General features: G+C 40.4%; 1 protein-coding gene across 1 annotated transcript in view; it reads left to right on the top strand.

Annotated features, from left to right (window-relative positions):
- Positions 1-3,828: 3,828 nt before the first annotated feature.
- Positions 3,829-22,505, top strand: part of pacrg (PARK2 co-regulated) — a 139,651-nt gene continuing 120,974 nt past the window's right edge. The window contains exon 1 of the mRNA XM_028566010.1: positions 3,829-4,060. Within this exon, the coding sequence (XP_028421811.1) occupies positions 3,998-4,060 (63 nt within the window). The 5' untranslated portion in view covers positions 3,829-3,997. The remainder of the gene's footprint in view (positions 4,061-22,505) is intronic.

Below are 22,505 nucleotides of genomic sequence, written 5' to 3'. Positions count from 1 at the left end.
TTGAAGAGATCTATGTCTTTGGATTTATCAGGGCTCGGGGGGAAAGCAGACTACAGACTGGATACCCAAACGGCTATTGTTTGGAAGAAAAAAACAAATACAAAGCTAGTATTGCTGTGTTTGAGGTATTTCTGCAGCTTATGACAATATTCGATGATGGCTTTCAGAGAAGCATTTTACAGAGATCTGTACCAAAGGGCCATTTCACCAAAAGTGTTAGCTTCGACTGATTCCCCATTGAAGGCTTTTACTGCTGCGTTCATTGTAGACATCCTTGTTTGACTGTGTGTTGTGTTATATGTTCGAACTCTCATGTGCAATATCAACACATTTTGATAATTTCCTCACCAAAGGTGTTAGCACAGTGGATGTGCATCTGCAACTATTGTTGCAAAAAGAAGAATCTCCTTCTCTCACACTCCTAAAGCAGTACACCCCCCTACGCTGGTGCAGTGACGGGTTTGTATTGTATGAAGACAGTCCAGGTTGAGTGTAAATTACTTAAATGTACCCTGTGGATTTCTCATTTTGAAGAAACATGACTTTATTTACATTCAAACCTTCTCACCAAAATGCATTTTGTGTACCCACCAAGCAAACTGAATGAATGCATAAAAATGTTTGTTGCCAAGCCTTTTCTCAAGCTCTCTGTGTTCTTCTATTCTTTTGCTACCTTTTTTTATTGATTCAGAGTGTCCTTTTTATTCATTCATTCATTTATTCACAGACAGAGACCCAATGCATCAAATTAAGGGCTTGTGGCCAAATGATAACCAATAACTGTGCTGCCAGATAATTTATGTCAGTGTCTAGCAGGCAAACGTTACATACTGTACATAAAAGGGGTTTTAATGATTATTGGATCTGTACACACACCTTCACCAGTCAAGGCAACAACAACAACAACAGCAGAGAATGGCTGCACTTGCACTAAGACAGTAGTAGGAAGCAAAACTATGATTCCAGTTTCCGCTCGACCTAGACTACTTGTATCAATATTTCCCCTCTAGTGGACCTTTATAGACTAGTAATGCGCATTCGCACACCACTCATCAAAGATTGAAAATGTCTCGAAGTTGTAATCAGAGTGATGTTCCTTTGTCAGACTGTTTTTAATTATACATTTTTAGAAGGCTGTGGTAATAGGTAAAAGTCTCTAGCGTTTAATAAGAAAAAAAAGACTAGAGAAGATTAGAGAAATATAGTATTTTGTAACAGATATATTTTTTTCTTTCTTTCCTATCTTGTTTGTTAGATTGTGACCCTTGAGATTTATCTCTCACCCTCATGTTGGGAACCAATTCTCTAATGTAGTCCCCTGTTCAGTTCCCCAAACGTATTGTCAGAGTGACTCACAAAATTGCCAAAAACAGACAACCATTGCTTTAGTTCATTCATGTTGTGATTTCAATTCCTCTAGATTCCTTCAGATTAGATATTAAACCGTTAAAGGCACTGGTGACTTGGTCACCAAAGTCATTGTGTTAATAAAAATTGTAAAGGTGTAAGTTGTTTGAGGCATAACAGGTGCAAAAAAACTAACAGGAGATCCAGAGAGATGTGGAGCACAGTCTGTACACACCCACACAGTCCAGGGAAACGCGCTAATCAGGGAAAAGTGATTCCAAGGGTATGTAGAGCCTTTAATAACTAAAAGCAGTTTATTATAATTATCTCAGATCAAATTACTTTTTTTGTGTGAAAGAACAGTTTGTTTTTGGTCATGTCCTACTAAATATACACTAAACTACAGTGTAATAGGCTGAAACATTGACATGTATTCAGACCCTTCGTAACAAATCACCATAATATTCTAATAATATTTCTTTAGGGAGGACTAGATCATGTATTAGAGTCAATAGTGCTGTTATAGCGATTTTTATTGAACAGATTTATTGGTTCCTCAGGCTTTAATATCTCTTTTATAGTGTCCCTATAGGACATTAAATATATCTAAGATTACATTTTTCTTTTCTGGTTTTAAAGTCATAAAACGTGTAACATACTGTAGTAGGCAACCACACATACAACGATCTAGATTCCCTTAGGCATTTATTACATTCGACATACCTTGTACACTTTGTGTGACTTTCACAACCCGACGAACTGTTAAACCCGACAAGCCCCTGGCCGATCTCCCTACAGCCTAATGGCCAAGTCTAATGGCTGTTTGTCTTGTTTCATGGTAATTGGGGGGCAACTGACTCTGCAGCAAAGTCTCTGCTATCCTTTTCCTGCTGAGATTCTTCTGCTGGCCCCCTCTGGGTCCTCTGCTTTGTAGGTACGGGTTTCTGCTCTAATGATATCATAATTGCTGTTTTCGCTCGCAGTGGACAATGGTTGCCAAGCCTGAAGGTGGCCCAGATCAAACTAGGGACACCATGATGATGAAGGCACAGTAGATGCAGAAAAATAACATATATTCATCAAAGTGTGATACATGTCATTCCCTTTCTCAATGCTATTACTCATATTTTCCATCCTCATTAGTTCCCTACCTGCCGAACCACCTGGTTATGCACAATACATCATTAGTGTTGAAAAATGCATCTTTATTGTGTAAGTCAAAGCACTGGTAGCCTGACATAGCTACATATATACACACACTTATACACACATAACTCAAGAGATTGGCAAAATCTATAATTACATATTTTGTATTTCAATCATCATTTCTACGATGTCTGTTTCTACAATTCACGAAGGCCAGCTCCCCTCCTCACCGCACACTCACAGGAGTGAGATAGCGCAGTGCTGTTTGAACAATCATTTCTCAGTCCAGCTGAATTAACGCTGACGCTCCAGTTTGCTCAGTTTGCTTTCTGAAAACTCCCCTCTTCCTCTTTTTAATCCTCTGAGGGGAAGCAGAGAGAGGGAGAGAGAGAGACCAGCATTGAATGCTGACATGGACATAACTTGCCTTCCCTGCATACCTTGTTTACAGTCTCCCTTCCTGCTGCTCTACCCTCCTCTCTCAATGGAGCCATAAAAAACAAATAGGGGCTTTTAGAGAAATTGCCTGTGCACTGAAGATTAATAACAGTTGCACCAGTTCATCCAAGAAAGGCAAAAACGATATTGGAAGATTAAAAGTGCCACAACCCTAAATTGGAATGATTCAGAGCTCAGGCTGCTCTCTAACCAGCTTACTGAGAGACAAGGCCTGGGTCTACCTGTCAGACAAAGAGCATCATACTTCTGGATGAGGATCCGCCGAGTATAATAATGAGCTGAGGGTGGGATCGATCCTCTGTGTCTAAGATGCAAGTGTGGAGGCCCTGGAGCCACAGGAGTAGGCCTACATTAAAAGACAGGTCATCCTGTGAGGTCATTTTTTCACAGTTTGTAGCCCATTAATTAAAATAGCCGGACGGTACTAAGTAAGGAGAGCACCAATTTGACGCTTTACTATTATTGAACAAAAGAGTAAAGTGCAGGACAAATCTTTTGGCTTGTTGTTGGACCTTCATTATACCGGCTGCACACCTTTGCAAATAGACACTATAGTCTTTATGCAGTCCTCTTCCTGTACCTCATCATAATAAAGATTAGGTGGCCAAGTTAAGATTTAATAAATCATCAGAACAGAAGCATCGTCCCCCTCTGGAAAAAATAAATAAAAATGAAATGGCAAAAAGCTCCACAAATGAAATAATCAGAGTCGTGAAATAAAAGTAATTTCATGTTTTCCTCTAATATTACCATCTTTATAATATTTTGATATATGATTTTTACATTTAGGCATGCTCAATCGATTAACCACGCCTTGGTCTGACAGTAAACGGTTTTCAGCAGTGCCATGGAATTTCTATGGTAACAAGGAAACACACGTCTCCGCAGCAACCAGACCAAGGCGTCCAGTGTGAAGTTGCTTAGCAACCACTATAAAAAAAACAACGGGCGTTTTGAGAGCCACACATAAATTAATTAGTTATCAACATTGCTGTTCATTTCCGCTTTAGATTCGTCTTTACAAGGCAACACCTGTGCTTTTGTGATGAACAGGATGGAGCTAAGAACCCAAGGCTTTACCGTGAAGGCCACTATGAAGAACTCCGTGGTGAGTAAAGTTATTTGACCTTTATAACGTTAGCTAGCTAACGTGCGGGTAAGTTAGCTTTAGCAGTGCATTTAGCATGAAGTTGGACTGTCTTATTCTAAAACAGTCGACTGACAGCCGGATATATAGCATATTTACTGTATGGCATGCGTTATTAGGGAAGTTGTGACAAAATATATTGTTATATTTGGGATAAAAGAGTGCATTTATAGAGGTAACGCTAATTAATTTCCCATTCAAGTTATCATAGCGAGCATCATCATTTAAAACTAACGTTTACACATAGTTTGGGCTTGATACACTAACAGTACTTTTAAATGTTTGGAACATATCAGACGAGTGGCTGATAGTATGGTGGTAGTTAGGTTACATGACAGTCTGGGCTCCCACGTGCTGCCATCAGCCTGCCACACTATCTAGGTTAAGTTGCAATTGATGGAAAAGGATGGTGGGAGGGGGCAGCCTCTTACTTGCCGTTTTAAATTACCCTTTTACTCTTGCTTTTCCTTTATCATTTTTCTATTGTTATTCAGCACAACTTATCATCTTTCTGCTCTTCGGCAGAGCAACAATCTCAACACTAAATAGCCCAGAGAGATTGGGTATAGCAGCAATAGAAAAAGGAAAAACCAGAATGCCTGAACATATTCTCTCCAACTATCATGTGTGTGCATGATGTGTGTATGTGTGCGGGTGTGTGTAACTCTTTTGGTCAAGCTTGGCTGTGTTTCACACAAGAATGGGGATTTGAAAACTCTAAAATTATCCAATAACTTTTATGGGCTAAAATGACACTTTTAGAACCCATTCCAAAGCTATAACGCATTAATTAGACACTATGAAACGCAGAAGCCATATGCTAAGAAAAATGCAAATGTCTTTTATTTTTTATTTTTTTTATAACATCTCGGAGATACCACATTAAAATAAAAGGGTATTGTTTTATAGACTAAAATACTTGTGGGCTAGTTGGAGTTGTACGTAGCACACGATTTGAGTATAATTGTGTTTGCCTAGCCACCAAAAGCTTTTATGTGTTCTATATAAACAATTGTGCACTTATTTTTGTACTGGTGCCCTTTGTCTTACTCTGGGACAAACTAACAGATGCTTCCTGGACCATTATTTCCTTGCAGAGCAGTCCCCATCATAGACCTCCAGTGTAGTTAAACTGTGTTGAAGCTCACTAATTTTTAAAGACAGTCATGTCTGGTTTTCCTCTCCTCTCATTTACCACAAATGAAGATGGATCAGGAAAGTGTAATAGGTTTGTATTGCAGAGGACATCAGTCTTTATTGATAGCCTAATGATTGGTCAGTAAAACTAGCTTTTGTGCAGCCAAAAAATAGATTATAAGAAATCTGGACTAGTTGTATCTGGGGTATAGGTCTTCTGTATCTGTATCTGTAAATGTATTATTAAGTTGAGTTATAAATGTGTTGTCACAGTAGTCCATAATGTACCAGTGTGTGAAAACAATGACATTGTGCTGAGAGTGTAGTAGTCTGAAGCATATCTATAGTCTGGAGAGTTGTTGTGTAAAGAAAAACTGTAATACAGCATTTTTTCCTCTGGACATTTCACGCAAGACACCCAATTGGTAATACTGCAACTATATACATATTGCAATACTTTCATCAGTAGGCCATAGTAAGTAAGTAAGTAAGTAAAGTTTATTTCTATAGCACATTTAAAAACAGCTCGCGCTGGCCAAAGTGCTGTACATAGCGCATTAGCCACAGGGTAATAAAATAAAATAAGAAAAATAAAATAAAACACGTACAAATCAGTGATTTAGGCTAAAAAGTACATCGAAAGACAAACACTTAATTACAAACGTAGCAGGATAAGACAATTAAGATACCGGGAAGGCCAATGTAAAAAGATTAGTTTTGAGCCTGGCTTTGAATATCGGGGCATTTCTGATGTCAGGTGGCAGTCGGTTCCACAGCTGAGGGCCAGCAAGAGAGAAGGCTTTGTCACCTTTTTGCTTAAGCCGGGACCGTGGGACATGGAGGAGGCCTTGGCTGGAGGATCTGAGGGACCTGGGGGCTACGTGAAGATGAATACTATCAGCTATGTAGCTGGGGGCCAGGGCGTGAAGTGCTTTAAAAACCATCAACAGTATTTTAAATTGTATCCTAGACTGGACTGGAAGCCAGTGCAAGGAGGCTAGGACAGGTGTAATGTGTTCACGCTTTTTTGTATTTGTGAGCAGCCTAGCTGCTGCATTTTGGACCATCTGAAGCCGTGCCACCAGAGTCAGAGGGAGACCAAAGTAGAGAGAGTTACAATAGTCTAAGCAGGAGGTTATGAAGGCATGGATGACTTTTTCCAGATCATTGTATGACAGAACAGACTTGAGTTTAGAAATTATTCTTAGTTGGTAAAAACTGGACTTTTCTTAGTTGGTAAAAACTGGACTTTAGACTGGACATAGGCTCAATCACCATTGTGTTACCTCCTTCAGCTAAAGATAGTGACTTAACAGACATATTTGAATGAAAATCTTCGAGATTACAGCTTTAAATATGATCTCGTAAAAATAGGATAATGTATGACTTTGGCTTTTCCCTCAGTTGATGTTGGTTGCCACCAAAGACCACTGAAAGATCTACATGTAGCCTCCCGATGTGTTCTGGCAGATGCGGTAGGCCATAGGAGCAGCTATGGCGATAGACTGTAAGCTGCTGAACAAAACAAGCCTCCCAGCAGCACATTTACACAGGCATCCTTTCTTTGGCACGCACAAACCAAAATTAATCAGCGCTTGTGTGAGGTTATGTTAAAATAAAATGTGCCATCATACCTTTTAAACACTGAAACATGTGTTAATTATAGTCCTTCTTTATTGTTGATATTGTACTGTATAAGTTCAGCTTATTTTAAATTAATAAGTTACAAAACTGTGTGAGAGTGAACAGTTATTGTACTCACTAGCAAGTTAAGGTCCACTTTTCTCATCAGAAAGACGACCTTGCTTCAGTTTGTGTGAGGAGCGTTGTGTTTTTGATGTTGTGCTTTGCTCTGTTTTAGGTATATGCAGTATCGTATATAAGAAGCATAGTCTGAGATGCCTTACATATTACTTCTTCTTGCTTTTAATTCTCACTTAGTGCTTTTACACAGAGGCACTTTGCTGCTGGTGAGCAGAAGGGCATATCACAGGCAGTCATATTGCTTAAATTGACAGATTGAGGAATTCTTTTACTTGCACTTGCCTGATCTCTAAGACAATTATCCCCAACCTGTTTTTAGCTTGAGACAACACCACGCTCGTCATTAGAATCCCTTTCTTTAAATGTGGAAATGAAGACAGGTGGCTTACAAGACATTTTTTATTTTTTTTGTATATTTCCTACATGCAAACTTGGCAACTTGTCATTGTCTTTGTTTTTTGCCCTGGATATGGAAACTCTACTCTACTTATTCAGTAAGTTCCGAGAATACCTTTGTATTTAGATTTATATTCTGTTTTGATGCTGTGTATGTTGACAGTTTTTGGTGCATGGTGAAATGAGAGCACTGCTTCAGAAGTTGAGGCATCTGTGGTCAGCAATAATTTAATGAATGAATTTGAGGAAAGTGTCAGTTTACCATTTTCTGTCAGCAATCCACCAGCTTTCACTTCCATATCTTTTCTACTTCTAAAATGTTGACTGTCCAGTCTTGGGTACTTTGATGCAAACAATTTAACTAGGTCTTCCTCTCTGAATCCCAAGTTTTTTGCAGACAGCTATTGCCTTGTTACTTTCACATTGCACTTAAAGGAACAACAGTAAATACCTGAAATTGAAACTCCAGCAATATTTTTCCTATGACAGGGACTGCCTTGAGATGCAAAAGAGGCAGTTAGAGCTGCAGTATCATTGACTTCTTCCTCCTTTTTTGAAGGTCATAAACAAATCTCCTGTCAAGAGCCTTTACAAGGAAGGCTCCTGCTAAGCCCTTTAATATTCACCATCTCCCCAGAGGATCTGCTACGTCTGCAACATGAATGAGACTCCCACATTGCCTTACCACTGGCTAAATCCTCAACAAAAACCATTACATTTTTCAGAGGCTTGCTTGTGTCTGTTGCCTTCTGTTTTTTTCCCTACCCTGTGGTCACTGACATATCGCTCCAGAGAGGGCTTTGCGGAGAGCTGTGATTTGTAGGTAACGACAAGGCCATTTCAAGCCGTGAAAGGGTATGGGGACTTGAAGCATAGGCTTATTATGCTTTAAAGTATTTGTGGTCATAGAAATTGAATCAATAGCACAGGCCCCTGAAACTCCCCCTTTTTTCTCTAGTGATTCATCCCCAAGCATTTAAAGAGAAAAAAAAATAGATGCACATTACATTCTGGTGGGAGGTCATCACCTTGTGTTTCAGACAGAGAGGTGAACAAAGCTGTTATTTTCTGTGTCAGAGGCTTATTCCAGCTTGGTGACAAAAATAGGGTATGGGGAGAGAGCGCAAACACCTGCACAGTGACACAAATGCACATGAATACACATACTATAAATATGAACATTGCAGTTGACACAGAGAAAGAAATATACTGTATATTGATTTCCTTGAGTTATGCGGTATAAGTCAGTGGTATGGATAAAACTGCTTGTCATGGTATAATCATATGAAAATATCTATTTTTGGCGAATCCTGTCAAATCAAAATACTGCTAAATATATGCTAATATATAGAATATTACATGGCTAAAACATGTATAAGGTACCAGTATTCATGGTGTAATAGGAATACAAAGGAGTAATGGTCTTTTTAAGGACCTGGCGGCCGCCATTTTGAAAATGGGGCCTTTCTTGAAGTCAGACTTTGGTAAACTTTTAGTATGTTTTTAAGTACATCTGATACTACTGTAAACCACTGAAAAATCTTTTGTTAGAATTGTTTTGGGGTCAAGCCATATTTGCAGCTGACTATACAGAGAATGAGCTGAACAGCGGGCTGGGTCTAACGTTAGCGGCCCGCCGACCCGCTGCCCGGGATTGTGGGGTAAAATATGTATTTGTTTCAATTCTGTAACATAGACAAAATGAGTGGCACATAACGTGAAGTAACATGGTATTTTGTTTGAGTTTTAACTTGTCCAGTGGGGCAAGTAAATTTCTCTTCCACTTGTCCTACAAAAAATCCCCTTTTAATCAATTAATGTCGAGCCCTGCAATAGATGTTTTTCACAGCAGATATTCTGACCTTTCATAGCACTTTCCATTCCATCTAACATGTCCTAATAAGCCATGCCATTGAGCCAGCATTCACAATATTGGAGCCCTGATAGGGCACTGAAACAAAATGTCATCATTAGGGTTATTATTACACCTGTGCCTTCCTATGATGACATGTAAAAAAGCCTGTACAAAAAAAGACATTGTATAGCGATTAGAGATGGCCCGATACCACTTTTTTGCTTCCCAATACCGATTCCGATACCTGAACTTGCGTATCGGCCGATACCGAGTACCGATCCGATACCAGTGTGTCATATATTTTATTATGTTTTAACAGCTGTATACTACTATCCCTGTATGGATGTGATATGATTTCTATCTTTGTTGTCGGTCTGGCTCAGGTTAAACTCTTTGTGAAACATGAACAAACACAAACAATGAATGCCGTAGAACTTTCTTTTATTCTCCAGTTTGACAGTCAGTTATAACGGAAAAAGAACATAAACTACTTTAATGTAGATTTTCTTTAGGGCTTTATTACGTGGTATCGGATCGGTGCATAAACTCCAGTACGTCCCGATACCGATACCAGCGTTTTAGGCAGTATCGGAGCCGATACCGATACTGGTATCGGTATCGGAACATCTCTAATAGCGATCACGCTATTAACGGTATTGCAGTTGACAAATATATGTATATTGTCTCACAGTACACACTATTTTGTCATATCACTCAACCCAGTTATGCAGTGCATTTCCCTTAGCCTATTTCTAGCCTGATAATCAGACAGAATTGCCATTTTGTTTAAGCTCAATGCTTCAACCTGACTTTGTGTTCATTAGCTGAGTTCTTCTTGGGGAATGGTTGTTTTGTTACCTAACCAATCACTAGCGTGTGACATATTCATCCAGCAGATATAATTTTCAGTTGACAGGGACATGGCAGTAGCGGCTGCTAAGAGCAGTTAACTTAACGGCTTTCACAACAATCAAAAGGATATGGCGCTTGAAGAGTTTGTAAGTCAACTTACAACAACTTGTACTGTGTTGGTTGCATCCACGCTTGTCACATTGTGGCCATTCTAATGAATGTTGCTAGGTAGCTAGCTGTGTAGTTTTTAGTTATTCCAGCTACATGTAGAATGCTCTTCTATAGCACAACACCAGCCCTATTTTTACGCTGAACAAATTAGAGATGTGCAAGGCATTTCAGAGGTGTGGAACCAGGCTAACTTATTCCATCTTTCTGTTCAAAGTTAAACGCCTAAGTAAAAACATTTGGTCAATAACTATTGAGCTCACTTGGGATCAGTCATGTAGATTGGGTACAATTGATTCATAGACTCCTAAATATGTGGAATATGTGACCTTAGATCATCATCATGCCCTGTAATTGATTTATGTGGTCTATAATTTGTTGTATGTTTGCCTTAACACATCCTGTAATGTTTCCTGTGCTTTTACGCTTTAACAACGACGGTCTCTGAGGATATTTGCAAGGTCTTAAGTGTCATGAAGCTGTTTGTCTCAGTATATGTTCCTTGATGAAAATACATGAAGGAAAGGATAAAAGCTCTAAATGTCTCTACACTCTCCTGTGTCCTAGACTACATACCACACAACCCACTAGAGCTGTCAATCTTGCTCTATAGTACCATTCGAATTTCATTTGTAATTTTTTTTAATATTCAAATAATATAAGAATATTTAATGCTCAAATGCAGCCTGTTATAAATATGTACTACGCTACTCAGGTTTATGCATTGTCAATTCCACAATAAGCATCAGTTCAAGTTTATTAGAACTTGAACTAGGTCATATGCATATTAGTACGAAGTACCACAGCAATGAAATAAAATGTGCCTTAGCACTCTCTCAGCACCAGTCTAATAATAACAATTTTAAAAACATAATAGCATTAAAAACATTATAGAATATCCAACACAATATACATACTGTATATCATGTGGTTGTTGTTACACGTTCTGTCCACTAGAGGGACTTCTAACATTAGCCTGGCCTTGAAAGGGACCTACGTAATGGCGCATTGCATTTCTCTCTGTTTACATTATATTCCACCACGCACACAGCGACAAACAAATCAACAGAGAACTCTGGAATGAAGCATTATCTAAGCTAACAAGTGTATTAAAGTGGCTCTGTTGTAAAGGCTAACATTGCTCTGTTAGCACAATGATATTATGTTAGAAAGCACAGCCGAAAAGATTTGTCATAAACTAAATAACAATAGTGTTAGCCACAATGCTAACAGCATTGATAACTAAGCCAAACGGTGCTGTCACTACTATTTTAGTGATTTAAAAGCAACCTGTTTCTGGTAGATTATCACGTTACTGAGAATACAGCTATTAGAAGGTAATATATGAAGTCAAAGCTAACTCTGACAGCTGTAGGGCGCTAACATAAACTTTAGCTGTCTTCATGAAGCTCCCAGCTAAGCTCCTATAACTCGCAACGCAACTAGGAAACAAGAATGAGCTAACTATTGATAACATAAGCATTTTGGCTCAGTAGATGTCGATTTTAAAGTCATGTTAAAAACTATTTCCCATCCTTCTTCCAATTTCCGACTCCCCCCTGTACTAACGTTACTCGGTACGTAACGTTAGCTCACAATGCCGTGTGTTTCTCACTCCCGTAACTTATTGTTCATCAGACGTGACATGAGAAGAGTGAGATTAGCTAACGTTAGCCAACCTATTTATAAAGAAAATCACATTTGAATAGTGATTTCAGCATTCTAATAGTATAGATTTTTTACTATTCAAATTATATTCAACTTTTGGAATTCGTTCCAACGGCCCTACAACACACATGCAAGAACATGGACGTGATCCTCTTTAAGACGCTGTATTGTACAGTTCACCTGAGAGGGCAAATCGATACAAACTACGCCTGATCCCAAACTCAACATTTGTGTGGTGACGGTCTGCAGATTGCTGAGCCGATAGACTGCTTTATAACATGCACACCTCATTTACTGTTAGCTTGGCCTCTGGGATAGAAATTGAGCTGGCAAACACTGTCCCCAAGTCTGCTACAATTCGCCAACCCCTTTCCCCCCAGCCATACCGTCATCTCTGGCTCATCCCACTAACCCCAGGGGACAGATGGAGACTCCATGCTAGCAAACGTGACCTCCATATCTTATTCCTTTCCTCCCCTACAGCATCATCATTATATACCTGAGCAGATGCCTCAGCCTCCTCTTTGTCTTTATCTTTTTCTCTCTCTGTCTCTCTCTCTCTCTCTCTCTCTCTCTCTCTCTCTTTCTGTGCAGAACCTTCATTCAACCAGGCAGGTCCCTGAAGATGAAAACATTTTACACTGAGAAACAGCGGGTTACTGGACAATTATGTACACAATAATAAAACCTAAACTAAATCAGCCATATAATAACAGTAAATCATAATAATATCAACCAAATATTAAGAGGGATTTAATGTTGATTTATTTATTTGTTTTGTATTGTAGTAATTTTGCCTTTAGATGTTTTGTTAAGATTGTGTAAAGCCGCCTACACGTGATAAGCGATTTGCTCTCTGGGCACCGCTAGGTAGGGCGCAGAGCCCAGAGAGCAAAGTGCAGTGCAGGTAAACGTCATCAAGGGTGGCAAGGAAGTTATTTTCCGTTGCTAGGTTATCTCATTTGTTGCGCTTTAGAAAGGTCAGCGGCAACTAGGTCGAAGTTCAAATAATTTGAACTTTGAGCGCAGCGCAAAGCGGCAAATCCGAGCGCTGCGCGACACCATGGGTAGCGCAGCGCATAGTTGGCTCTCCCCACAGGAAATCAATGGAATGGCCGGCGCAAAACGATTTTGCCGCCTATCATGTGTAAGGGGGCTTAAGGGATGTGTTGACTCACATCTCAGCTATTTGCCTTTGACTCTAACCACTGAATGTCATCTTAATAAATTAAGCAATCTGAACAAATCAAACAAGTGACAGTTTAGAATTGATCCTTGATTAGAAGAAGAAGAAAAAGATTTGTTTATTTATATTAGGACAATGCACATTAATCAACATTTCTGTAAATGCGCCAGTGTTAGCCAGTCGGCTAATTTTCAACTGTAGTCCTAGTTGCATGCATGTCTTTATGGTTTAGGGTTTAAATGAGTTTAGAATTTCAGTGCAACTAGATTAAATGTAATCTCACTTCAAATTGCAAAATAAACTTTCTTAAATTGATGTCTTGAATTTAATTTGGTTTAGAATTAATCCAAATTTAAAATTGTGTCTAATGATCTGATGTGTCTCAGTTAAAGCTTGATTTAAATTGATTAAATCCTTTCTTCTATCCACTAAAACACCACGGGGTCGGGAAATAATAAAAAACATGAATACAGCAAGGATAGAAAGGGCTGCAAGTTTGAGGTAGAAAGAAGCCCATTGTCAGTTATATGAATAGCAGGCAGTTGTTGACCAAGATTGAACCTTGAAAGCTTTTATGGAGATGAATTTGTCTATTTATTATGTTCACTCACAGTCAAAATCATTCTTCCCATCACTCCAAACACATTTACCTGACACAGGAACTCATAATGTGCCCAGCGTGATACATAAATTGGCCATGAAGCCAGTTGGGTGTTTTGTGTCTGTGTTGTGTGTGGAGCATACTTATGCAAGTAAAGGGAAAATTGAGCAAGTTTCCGCTGTTACTGTAGATTCCCTTACCTGTCTGCTTGCCTGCCTTACTTGAACTGCCCCATGGAAGTGTTTTCTAATCTAGTGGTGCTTGTAGACACGCACACACACACACACACACACACACACACACACACACACAAAACTATTTTTCTGCATCTTTCCCTCTGCCCCTGCATGCTCGTTTTATCAGCACCAGAAGCCTGTAGCCCATCCCGGTAAGCAGCTGGGTTATTGGAGGAAGAATTGAGTCATGGTAAAAAAGGTTAAATTGGCAATGGGCTCTGGAGGCCTCCTGGTGTTTCCATTACTATCGATCAACCACGCACCTAAAGGCCTTGAGTGGACAGAGCATTGGTTGACTTAGAAAAACTTCCAGTTTCTCCCATAACTTTTGACTTTGTTGACTTTGGCTTCCTTGCTCCTTACTTCAAAAAGCAGTGAAAAAGGATTGACCCAAATAGAAGTGCATTTTCAGCATTCTTTAAAAAAATATTTTTAATCCATGAAATGTTAATTAAAAATAACCAATAAAGGAAAGTACATCCCTGCAAATGCTATTTCTTTTGAGACTTTGCTTTGATCCACTAGAAACCTAAATTTGGTGTTTTGTTCATATTTAAAATATACATTTCAAGTTAAAAAAATAAATTTGGTAGAACTTACAAGAAGTAGTTTCTGTGCTTGATGCGCTTCTCACCAGGTATCAGATAGATGTGGACGGCATGCTATGTGAAGTGCATGACTGCGGAAATGTCTGTGACCTTTTTCCGTGGAAGAGGAAAACACCATCTGGAAACTTCAGTCAGATATGGAGACATACTTCTACAGCATTCTATCATAGCCTTGTAGGAAGTGCTTGGCTGATTATGTCTATTATGTTTGCTTACCTCAGAGCTTGGTTGACAATTACACTGGCCTCTGTGTTTGTTATGTTCTCCTTCAAGCCCTTGTAGCTTGCATTCTAATTAGATGGCTTTTAATGGAGAATGTTTATTGCTCCTTGCAGGGTCTCTATTTTCTGCTCTAGAGTTAATTAGCCCTATGTCATGTGATAACGAGTGTAGAGGACATCCAGACCTATGCCTCTTCTATGAGCAGTGTCCTTCTCGTATCACAAGCAAGAATGAAGGGTTGACTTGAATGTTAGGTCTTGAGGTGGGAAATTATACGGATTTCCCTGAATATCAATCCCTTCTCCCATTCAGATGAACCCATGCAGGATATGTCCCTGCACGTTCCAGGGAAAGACTGCATGTGTGAAAGGGGATTCATTAGTCTCAGTCATATTAAAAGCACAGATGGATATGAGGATATAATGGCATTTTTCCATTACATGGTACCAGCCCGACTCGTCTCGACTCTACTTGCCTTTTTTGGTTTTCCATTACGAAAAAAAGTCCCTGGTACCTGCTAACAGGTACTTTTTTTAGTACCACCTCCGTCGAGGTTCCAAGCGAGCTGAGCCGATACCAAAAGGTGACGCGAAAACCGGCAGACTAATGATTGGTCAGAGAGAATTGTCACTAATCACTGCGTCATCATTGCTAGCGACAGACGGGGGTGTTTTTGAAACAAAATTTTTCTTCAAAAAAACAACACAGCTTCGAGTCTGTTGCATTAGGTCACGGCAGTTTCCTGCCGCGTCGCCATGACGACCAGCCACACTCACCTCAGGCATGAGGTGGTACTAAATCTGCAACGGTAAATGGAGGACGGGACACCGCGGTCGAGCTGAGTAGAGTCGAGCAGGTACCATGTAGTGGAAAAACATCATTAGTCTCCTGTAAATGATAAGGAATGAATATAATCAAATTGCTTAATGTTGTCAGCCTGCATGACTAATGGTGCATTCACACTGAGGTGTTGCAAATATTTGTGTCGCTTCTAGCGTCAGTTTGATTGTGGCATCATATTGGGATTATTTGTGTTTAAAAGTTTCTTTCCGTCATCTATGTGGCCAAAATAAGCATAACTGTTGCTGCTTTGTTCCAGTTGTGGAGGTCCAGATACGTTGTAAAATCAACGGCGTTGTGTCTGGATTCATCTGGATGAATCGAAGTACATTGCCAAGATAAACCTGACAAGCCGGACTTCCCGCTTTGAACGTCAAAAAGTACGGGCTTATCTGCTAATGTTAGCTACCGACCGTTACCTTGAAACCATCCAGCAAATAGACGGTACTTAGGGTGATTTAAGGTTACCGCTCATTTTACACACAGTTTAACAACAAAACAAAACGCTGAGTGAACATTACTAGGTAGGTTTTTCATGTTGCTTTTGAGCAGTAGGCACCCCCACTAACCTGGAAAACGGTTTTAAATCAGTAACGTTAATACAGCGTGTCGGAGGAATACAGCGTCTCCTGCAGCGGGGTGTCAGAGGGAGAGGAACCGTCACCGCAGCGTTCGCTAACGTTAGCTTCTCGTCTCATCTGGGGTCTGATAAACAGTACATTCATCAAATTCTGTGTCCACAACGCTGTTTTCTAATAAACTGTCATTTTTGCCAGGACCCGCGTGAGTGCGGATTTCATGTCGAGGCTTTCTTCATTGTTTGTTACTTTGCCTAAGATTGAGTGACAAGTAGTACTCGCCCTGTTGTTTATTTGGTTGCCATGACTTTGCGAGTGATGACGTCCTGTCACTGTTCCAGTTGCTCACCCTAAGGGGAGAGAGAGCAGATGACAGTTCACTTGAGTTCATCGGAGCAGACGGCTCTGCAGAGTCGTGTAATTACGACTTTATGACTTTTCATCGACAGCTGAAGGAGCGGCGGTGCGCGGTGTACACTGCGGAAACCCTGTTGTGCGTCTGCCCTATTTCTGATACCGTGACGGCAGAAATTGTACCGTGGCGGGCCGCTGCGCCTTTTGTAACTGTGAAGCTGTTTGTCTCAGGAAATGTTCCTTGATGAAAAGTTACTTCTAAGTTAAGTATTATGTTGTGTGTCTGTGTCTTTATGTAAATGTACCTGTTACAATGACAATGACACATTACTGCCCTAATGTTCATACTCTGAACCTAAATGAGGCTATGCTTAAGTGTATTAAACTGACAGGACATTAGCCTTTTATTCAACCATCCTCCATCATTATCATCCATCAGACTGACTTGTCCTTGCTAGAGGAGATGAGGGCCCTCATAGTGTAGGCACGTGTACTACAGGGTCATATGTGGCAGCTCACATACTGCCTACATCAACATAATAAGAACCAGTCACAGAAAAAAATCAATGTATCTGACAAGCACTGTTGTTCCAATCCAATAATGCCAAATGGTGGCCTTTGTTTCGCTAGCCCCCACTTTGAAAATCTTTTAAAATCACCATCACTGCAATAACATTGGCCTGACCTTTTGAATTTTGCTGACTAGCACAGAGACAAAAATGAGCTGTATGTCTGTAATCCCTCTAGGACAATGACAAAATCCACCATGCAGTAGTCATATATAGCAAAAGCAACCTTGTAATAAATGTTAGAAAAAAAGCATTTTGCAATACAAAAGAATACTTATATTGGGAATATTCTCTCCAAAGAGAGGTGGGATTTGAGAGAAGACCACCAGTTCCACCATCTTGCAAACCGAATGCAGTTTGAAACGCACAGCAGCCAACTTCATAGATGGTGCTCCAGGGCTTCGTTGTTCTTCACCTAGTGCCAAGAAAGTCAACCTGCAAACCGTATGAGATTTGAAGCAGTGTGTACGTTCCTTTCACAATTCCACTGAGGATCACTTTGCTATTTAGCTCATGCCTCGCATCCAGCTGAGTCAAAGTGCTCCCAGTTGAAGGTACGCTGGAGGCAACAACTCTGCCGCAGCAAGCTGGAGAAGGCAGGAAAAGGGAAGGGCTGGAGGGCAGAAGTACTCTAATACTGTCATAAATGATCCGCATCACGGCCTGGCAACTCTCTGATGCAGCCACCTCTGCTCATTACCCTCGCCATCCGGGAAACACCATGCAAATTCTACTAAAGAGTTTTTGACCAACACGGCTTGCTGTGACAAGAGGGAGACAGGCAACCTGTTCATGACTGATTCTCTCTCTCTCCCTCTCACTCTCTAGGACAAAGGAGAACAAAGGAAAAGATAGAAGAAAAGTAATATAACCTCTTGGCCCTTATCTGTGGAGCACACCAGAGCATGTCTGGCCTCAGACACAGCTTTGCTTGTCCTTTGAAGGCCCTCATCTGCCTTTGATTTCAGCCAAACGGTTCAGCACAGTGACAGATGCTCAACTTTCCATCTGTCGCTCTGACACCCATCTCTTTAGTGTTGTTAAATCTAACTGACTTTGTTTGGACTGACAGTCTGGCTGTCTGAATAAGGTTGTGACACGGATGCTGATGTGAGTGCTAATGAAAGAGATGTGATTTAGACCTTTAGTTGAACCATATCGAAACATATCAAAGAACCCCCCTCATCTGTAGTGTCTTGGCTGTATTTTCACATTAACATTTTAGAGATTTAGTTGATGCTCTGATACTGAGTGATTTAATGAGGAGTCTAAGGGTCATCATCACATTACCTTGACAACATTCCTCTGAGATGGGCCACAGAAAGACATAAAAATTCAAGCCAAGGAGAGTCGTAGAAGGCAGCTTTTTTATGAGGGGAAATTAGACTGAGTAGAGGGGAAAGATATTGGAGAGTGTATATGATTCAGGATGGAGAGGATGACGTAGCACACCTCTTAAACAGATGAGGGTTCATTTTATTATTGAAGATGAAAGGGATTTTGCTGCTCAGACTGAACTTAGGAGGTCATATTTAACGATTATGACCTCTTTATCCCTCTTAATATTTGGTTGCATATTTAACAGTTTTACATCTTTTTACAAATCTTTTCAGTATTTGCTTTGGTTAGGACTGTTTTTGAGATCAGCTATAAGCATATCAATAGCAATATCATTGGTGTTTTATGGTGAGACTAAAAGCCCACTGACTGGCTATTTTATGTCCCTTATTCAGCATTGCTCATTTACATAGCTTTGATTTATGCTTGTCATCAGAGGTGTGAGAGGAGGTGGCACAGAATGACTCATACTAATAGCCTAGACACCTGTTTCACTGTCAGAGCATCAGCAACCTGCAGTGCAAAGCAAGAGATGTAGAAGCAGTAGTAATTGGATAGATGGATGGATAGATGGATAGATGAGGGGAGTGTAGGAGCAATAATTGATAAAACTGAAGTAGATCTCTTTCATACAAATCCTGCTCTCTGAATAAAAGCCAGGGGTGGCTGGCACAAAGCGCCTTGGGCATGTCTTTGCTTTAGCTTCATTTTATTTGTTTGTTTGTGTGACTGTGTGCATGTGTGTGTCTTTGTGCAAGTGCCTCCCTGTAGCTCAGCCAAAAGTGTCGCTTCCCTGTCTGAGAGAGCTACTCCTGCAAGCACAGTGTGAGCTTAGAGGCGTCTGAGAAGTTACCTATTTTCAAGACGCCCAAGTGTTTTTTTCTCGGGCTAATCCAAAGGGTGGACTATCATTCAGAGCATTATCCTAGCAGGAGGTCTCAATAACAGACCTTTGTTTCATATATATTACTCAGTGTTTCCTGTAACAACCTCTGCTGGGAGCCTTTTTCCTGTCTTAGTCTGTAAACAAATTTTGGATGAAGAATCATTTTATGTTATATTCAAGTAGGTAACAAAAAATGGGGATGGAGAAGATAAAGTGTGTATGTGTTTAGTATGACTGGATGTGTGCAGCTAGTTTGGCAGACTGCGTGTCTTGGGTATCTACTAGCAGATGTGGCCTTCAGTGTGCTTCCCCCCAGTTTAATTTATGTTAAGGTCAAATTTCAGACCTTGCCAGGCTTTGGTCTCTGCATGTTGTCTCTTTAAACAAATCCTCAGCATCATTTTTAGCAGTCGGCCTTACCGGCAGCAAGACTGATTTCCAGGGATAGAAAGTCACACTGGGCGTGTGATAAGACCAAGGGCCTGGGGTTCATTTTGCAATACATACTAACCACCTGCATGTTTTTCACTGTTAAACAATATTCCCATATCAGAGGTAGAACCTGTATCTCTTCCCATGTGCAGTCTGCTTATCTCCCCATGCCTCCCTCCACTCCTCAGGGATCTGTCAGTGCCGGGCTCCCTGTGACACTTGGGAGTGTGTGTGTGTGTGTGTGTGTGTGTGGATGTGGGGTGGTGTGATGTGACGCTGTAGACTGACCTGCTCTCTTCTCTCTCATCTGTGCGGCTGTCTGTCTGTGGCTCTGTGGAGAAATCGATGGCCTCCTGCTGCACTAGGTGTGTCCTTCTCCTATTCCTCCTCAGTGGGCCTATTGCTGCCAAATCAAACCTCCCACAGCTCCCAGTGATGCATCCCTACTAAAGGCACAGCTACATTCACCTGCTTTGCTGTCTCAATGTCTATCTACTCATCTCCTCGCCTGGTTCCAGCCTGCTTGCCCATCTCAGTATCTCCCTGTCTGGCTGTTTATTTCTTTGACTGCCTCCTTATCTGCTTAGTTGACTGCCTCCTTACCTGCAAAACCGACTTAGGTTAAAACTTTTGGATGAGTCATTTAGCTATTCTGAGCTGTGGCCAGCACCCCATAACCACTCTAAAACAAAGCGTGTTGTCACTGACTTCAGGTACATCAATATTCTATGAGGTGGTTTTCAGTCTTCCATAAATTAAATCCAGTTATGAGGATGTTTATTGACAAGAAGCTACTTATTTGGTGAATAAAATTGGGAGGACAGTTAAATTCTTCATTCTCAGCAGCAGAAGTGGCAACTGCAGCAGGTCAGGGATGTAGTTTTCCTTCTGTGTCTCATTAATTTCATGGCCCAGCGCAGTGTTTTAATACCTTCAGGTATCGTCACTGATTGAGGCTGTAAAGACAAAGCATTGGATCATTGCGTGCCCAACTCTCTTAACAGCCAGGACTAGAACGTGTTCTTCGTTCCCTTTGCTGACGCACAGACATACTGTATACACTAGAGGTGTGACTCTTCACCGAGCTCCCGATTCGATTCGATTACGATTATCATGTCAGCGATTCAGTTTGATTCGATATCTTGATGCATCACGATGCGTCAAATACATTTTTACTATTAAAGCTAGAGATGTTCAAAAATGGTATCGGTCCATCTCTAATTAAAGCCATGTAGGATATTTAATTCATAGCTTTTCAAGCTTCAAAAACAAAACATTCTGCAGTGCTCTAATACTAAATAAATTGGATACATAAAACTACAGCACTAAGCACATGGCACTTCCTGAATGTGCAAAACATAACAGAATATGTAAACAGAAAGGTTGTTTGGCATACATTAAATTGTAAACAGAAATAATTGAGCATCGTCCATGTCCACGATTCAATGCATCAATTATTTGATTAATTTCAACACCTCTAGTAAACACACTCGTAGACATGCATACGAATTTGCACAAATTGAACAATGGTCCGACATGTTGCAGTTTGTTTTAGTGTTGCAAAATTTCAAACTAATGCTGGAATGATTAGCCACTTGATGATAAGTCGATCAATTTATTATTATATGATATGATTTAACACAGCCTGCACGTGTGTGGTGCACTGTCTATGTACATTTACATGGTTTGTATCAGTGGCTTAGGTTCAGCAGTCCCTCCAGGATTTTGCGGCCTTTTTTTGAGATTGTTGCGGCCCAAAAGGCCTGATTTTGCGGGAGCTTTTGTAAAAAATTGCGATAAAAGTTGCAATGTCTTTTGTATGTTTGTTGCAATGAAGTTGCTGGAGACAGTGAAAGTTGCAAAATAAGTTTTTATAAGTTTATACGTTTTTTTTGTATAGTTCTTTAAAAATAAAAAGGAAACTTGTTTCGGGGAGAATAAAACTACTCTGGGCTGAATTTTCCTAGTAACCTTACCAAAAAGGCTCAGGATGCTGCAAATGTGTTGGTATATATGAAAATGGAAAAATAATTTTTTGCATGAATCAAATTTGAACATATGTGTCAGTGGCTTGTTTGTTAGATCATTTCCTAACCTGGCCTGGGACACACATTCACGCACAGTTCAATAGTAGGTGGCTGTCACCTGTTTCATCCTTGTGTCTTTGTAGTGACGCGAGGTGTGTAGTGTCGTCTTTGACTAGCAGTGTCATCATTTTTCATTACAAACATCCCTGCCCTTGTGCCTGTGTGCACAGTACGGTTGAAGCAAAAGCGTCTGACACAGTGACAGTTGTAAAGCACACCTCTATGTTCCTGTGAGCTCTGAACAAAAGACTCTGTTACCTTTAATCAGTCTGTGGTTTTTTTAGTCCAGCGAGAGCGCTTTACTCATTTGTTCTCATCCGACCTTGTCTCTCACAACAGGGCTAATTTCTTCACATAATGAAACTCACTCGCAGACTAAGTGCTGCACAAATATTGCAGATGCATTCTTCTGAAAGGAATCAGCCTCCCACCAGTCTGTGTTTTGCCCTGCAGAGGGAATGAGTAAGCAAAAATATCCTGTCGAATGATTGTTTGGCCATATAAGCAGAGATTCCTGAACAGCCTAGATACCTCCATTATTTTGGCTGTGTCTTGTTCATTTAAATACAGTTTGAGAATAAAGTACACATCTGTTGCCCAGCCATTATCCCTCGTGGCTGGCGGGCAGG

Source organism: Perca flavescens, chromosome 20 (assembly GCF_004354835.1).
Source record: "Perca flavescens isolate YP-PL-M2 chromosome 20, PFLA_1.0, whole genome shotgun sequence".
NCBI classification, from domain to species: Eukaryota; Metazoa; Chordata; class Actinopteri; order Perciformes; family Percidae; genus Perca; species Perca flavescens.
The sequence above is the reverse complement of the archived record's forward strand: the minus strand, read 5'-3'. Positions and strand labels throughout refer to the sequence as shown.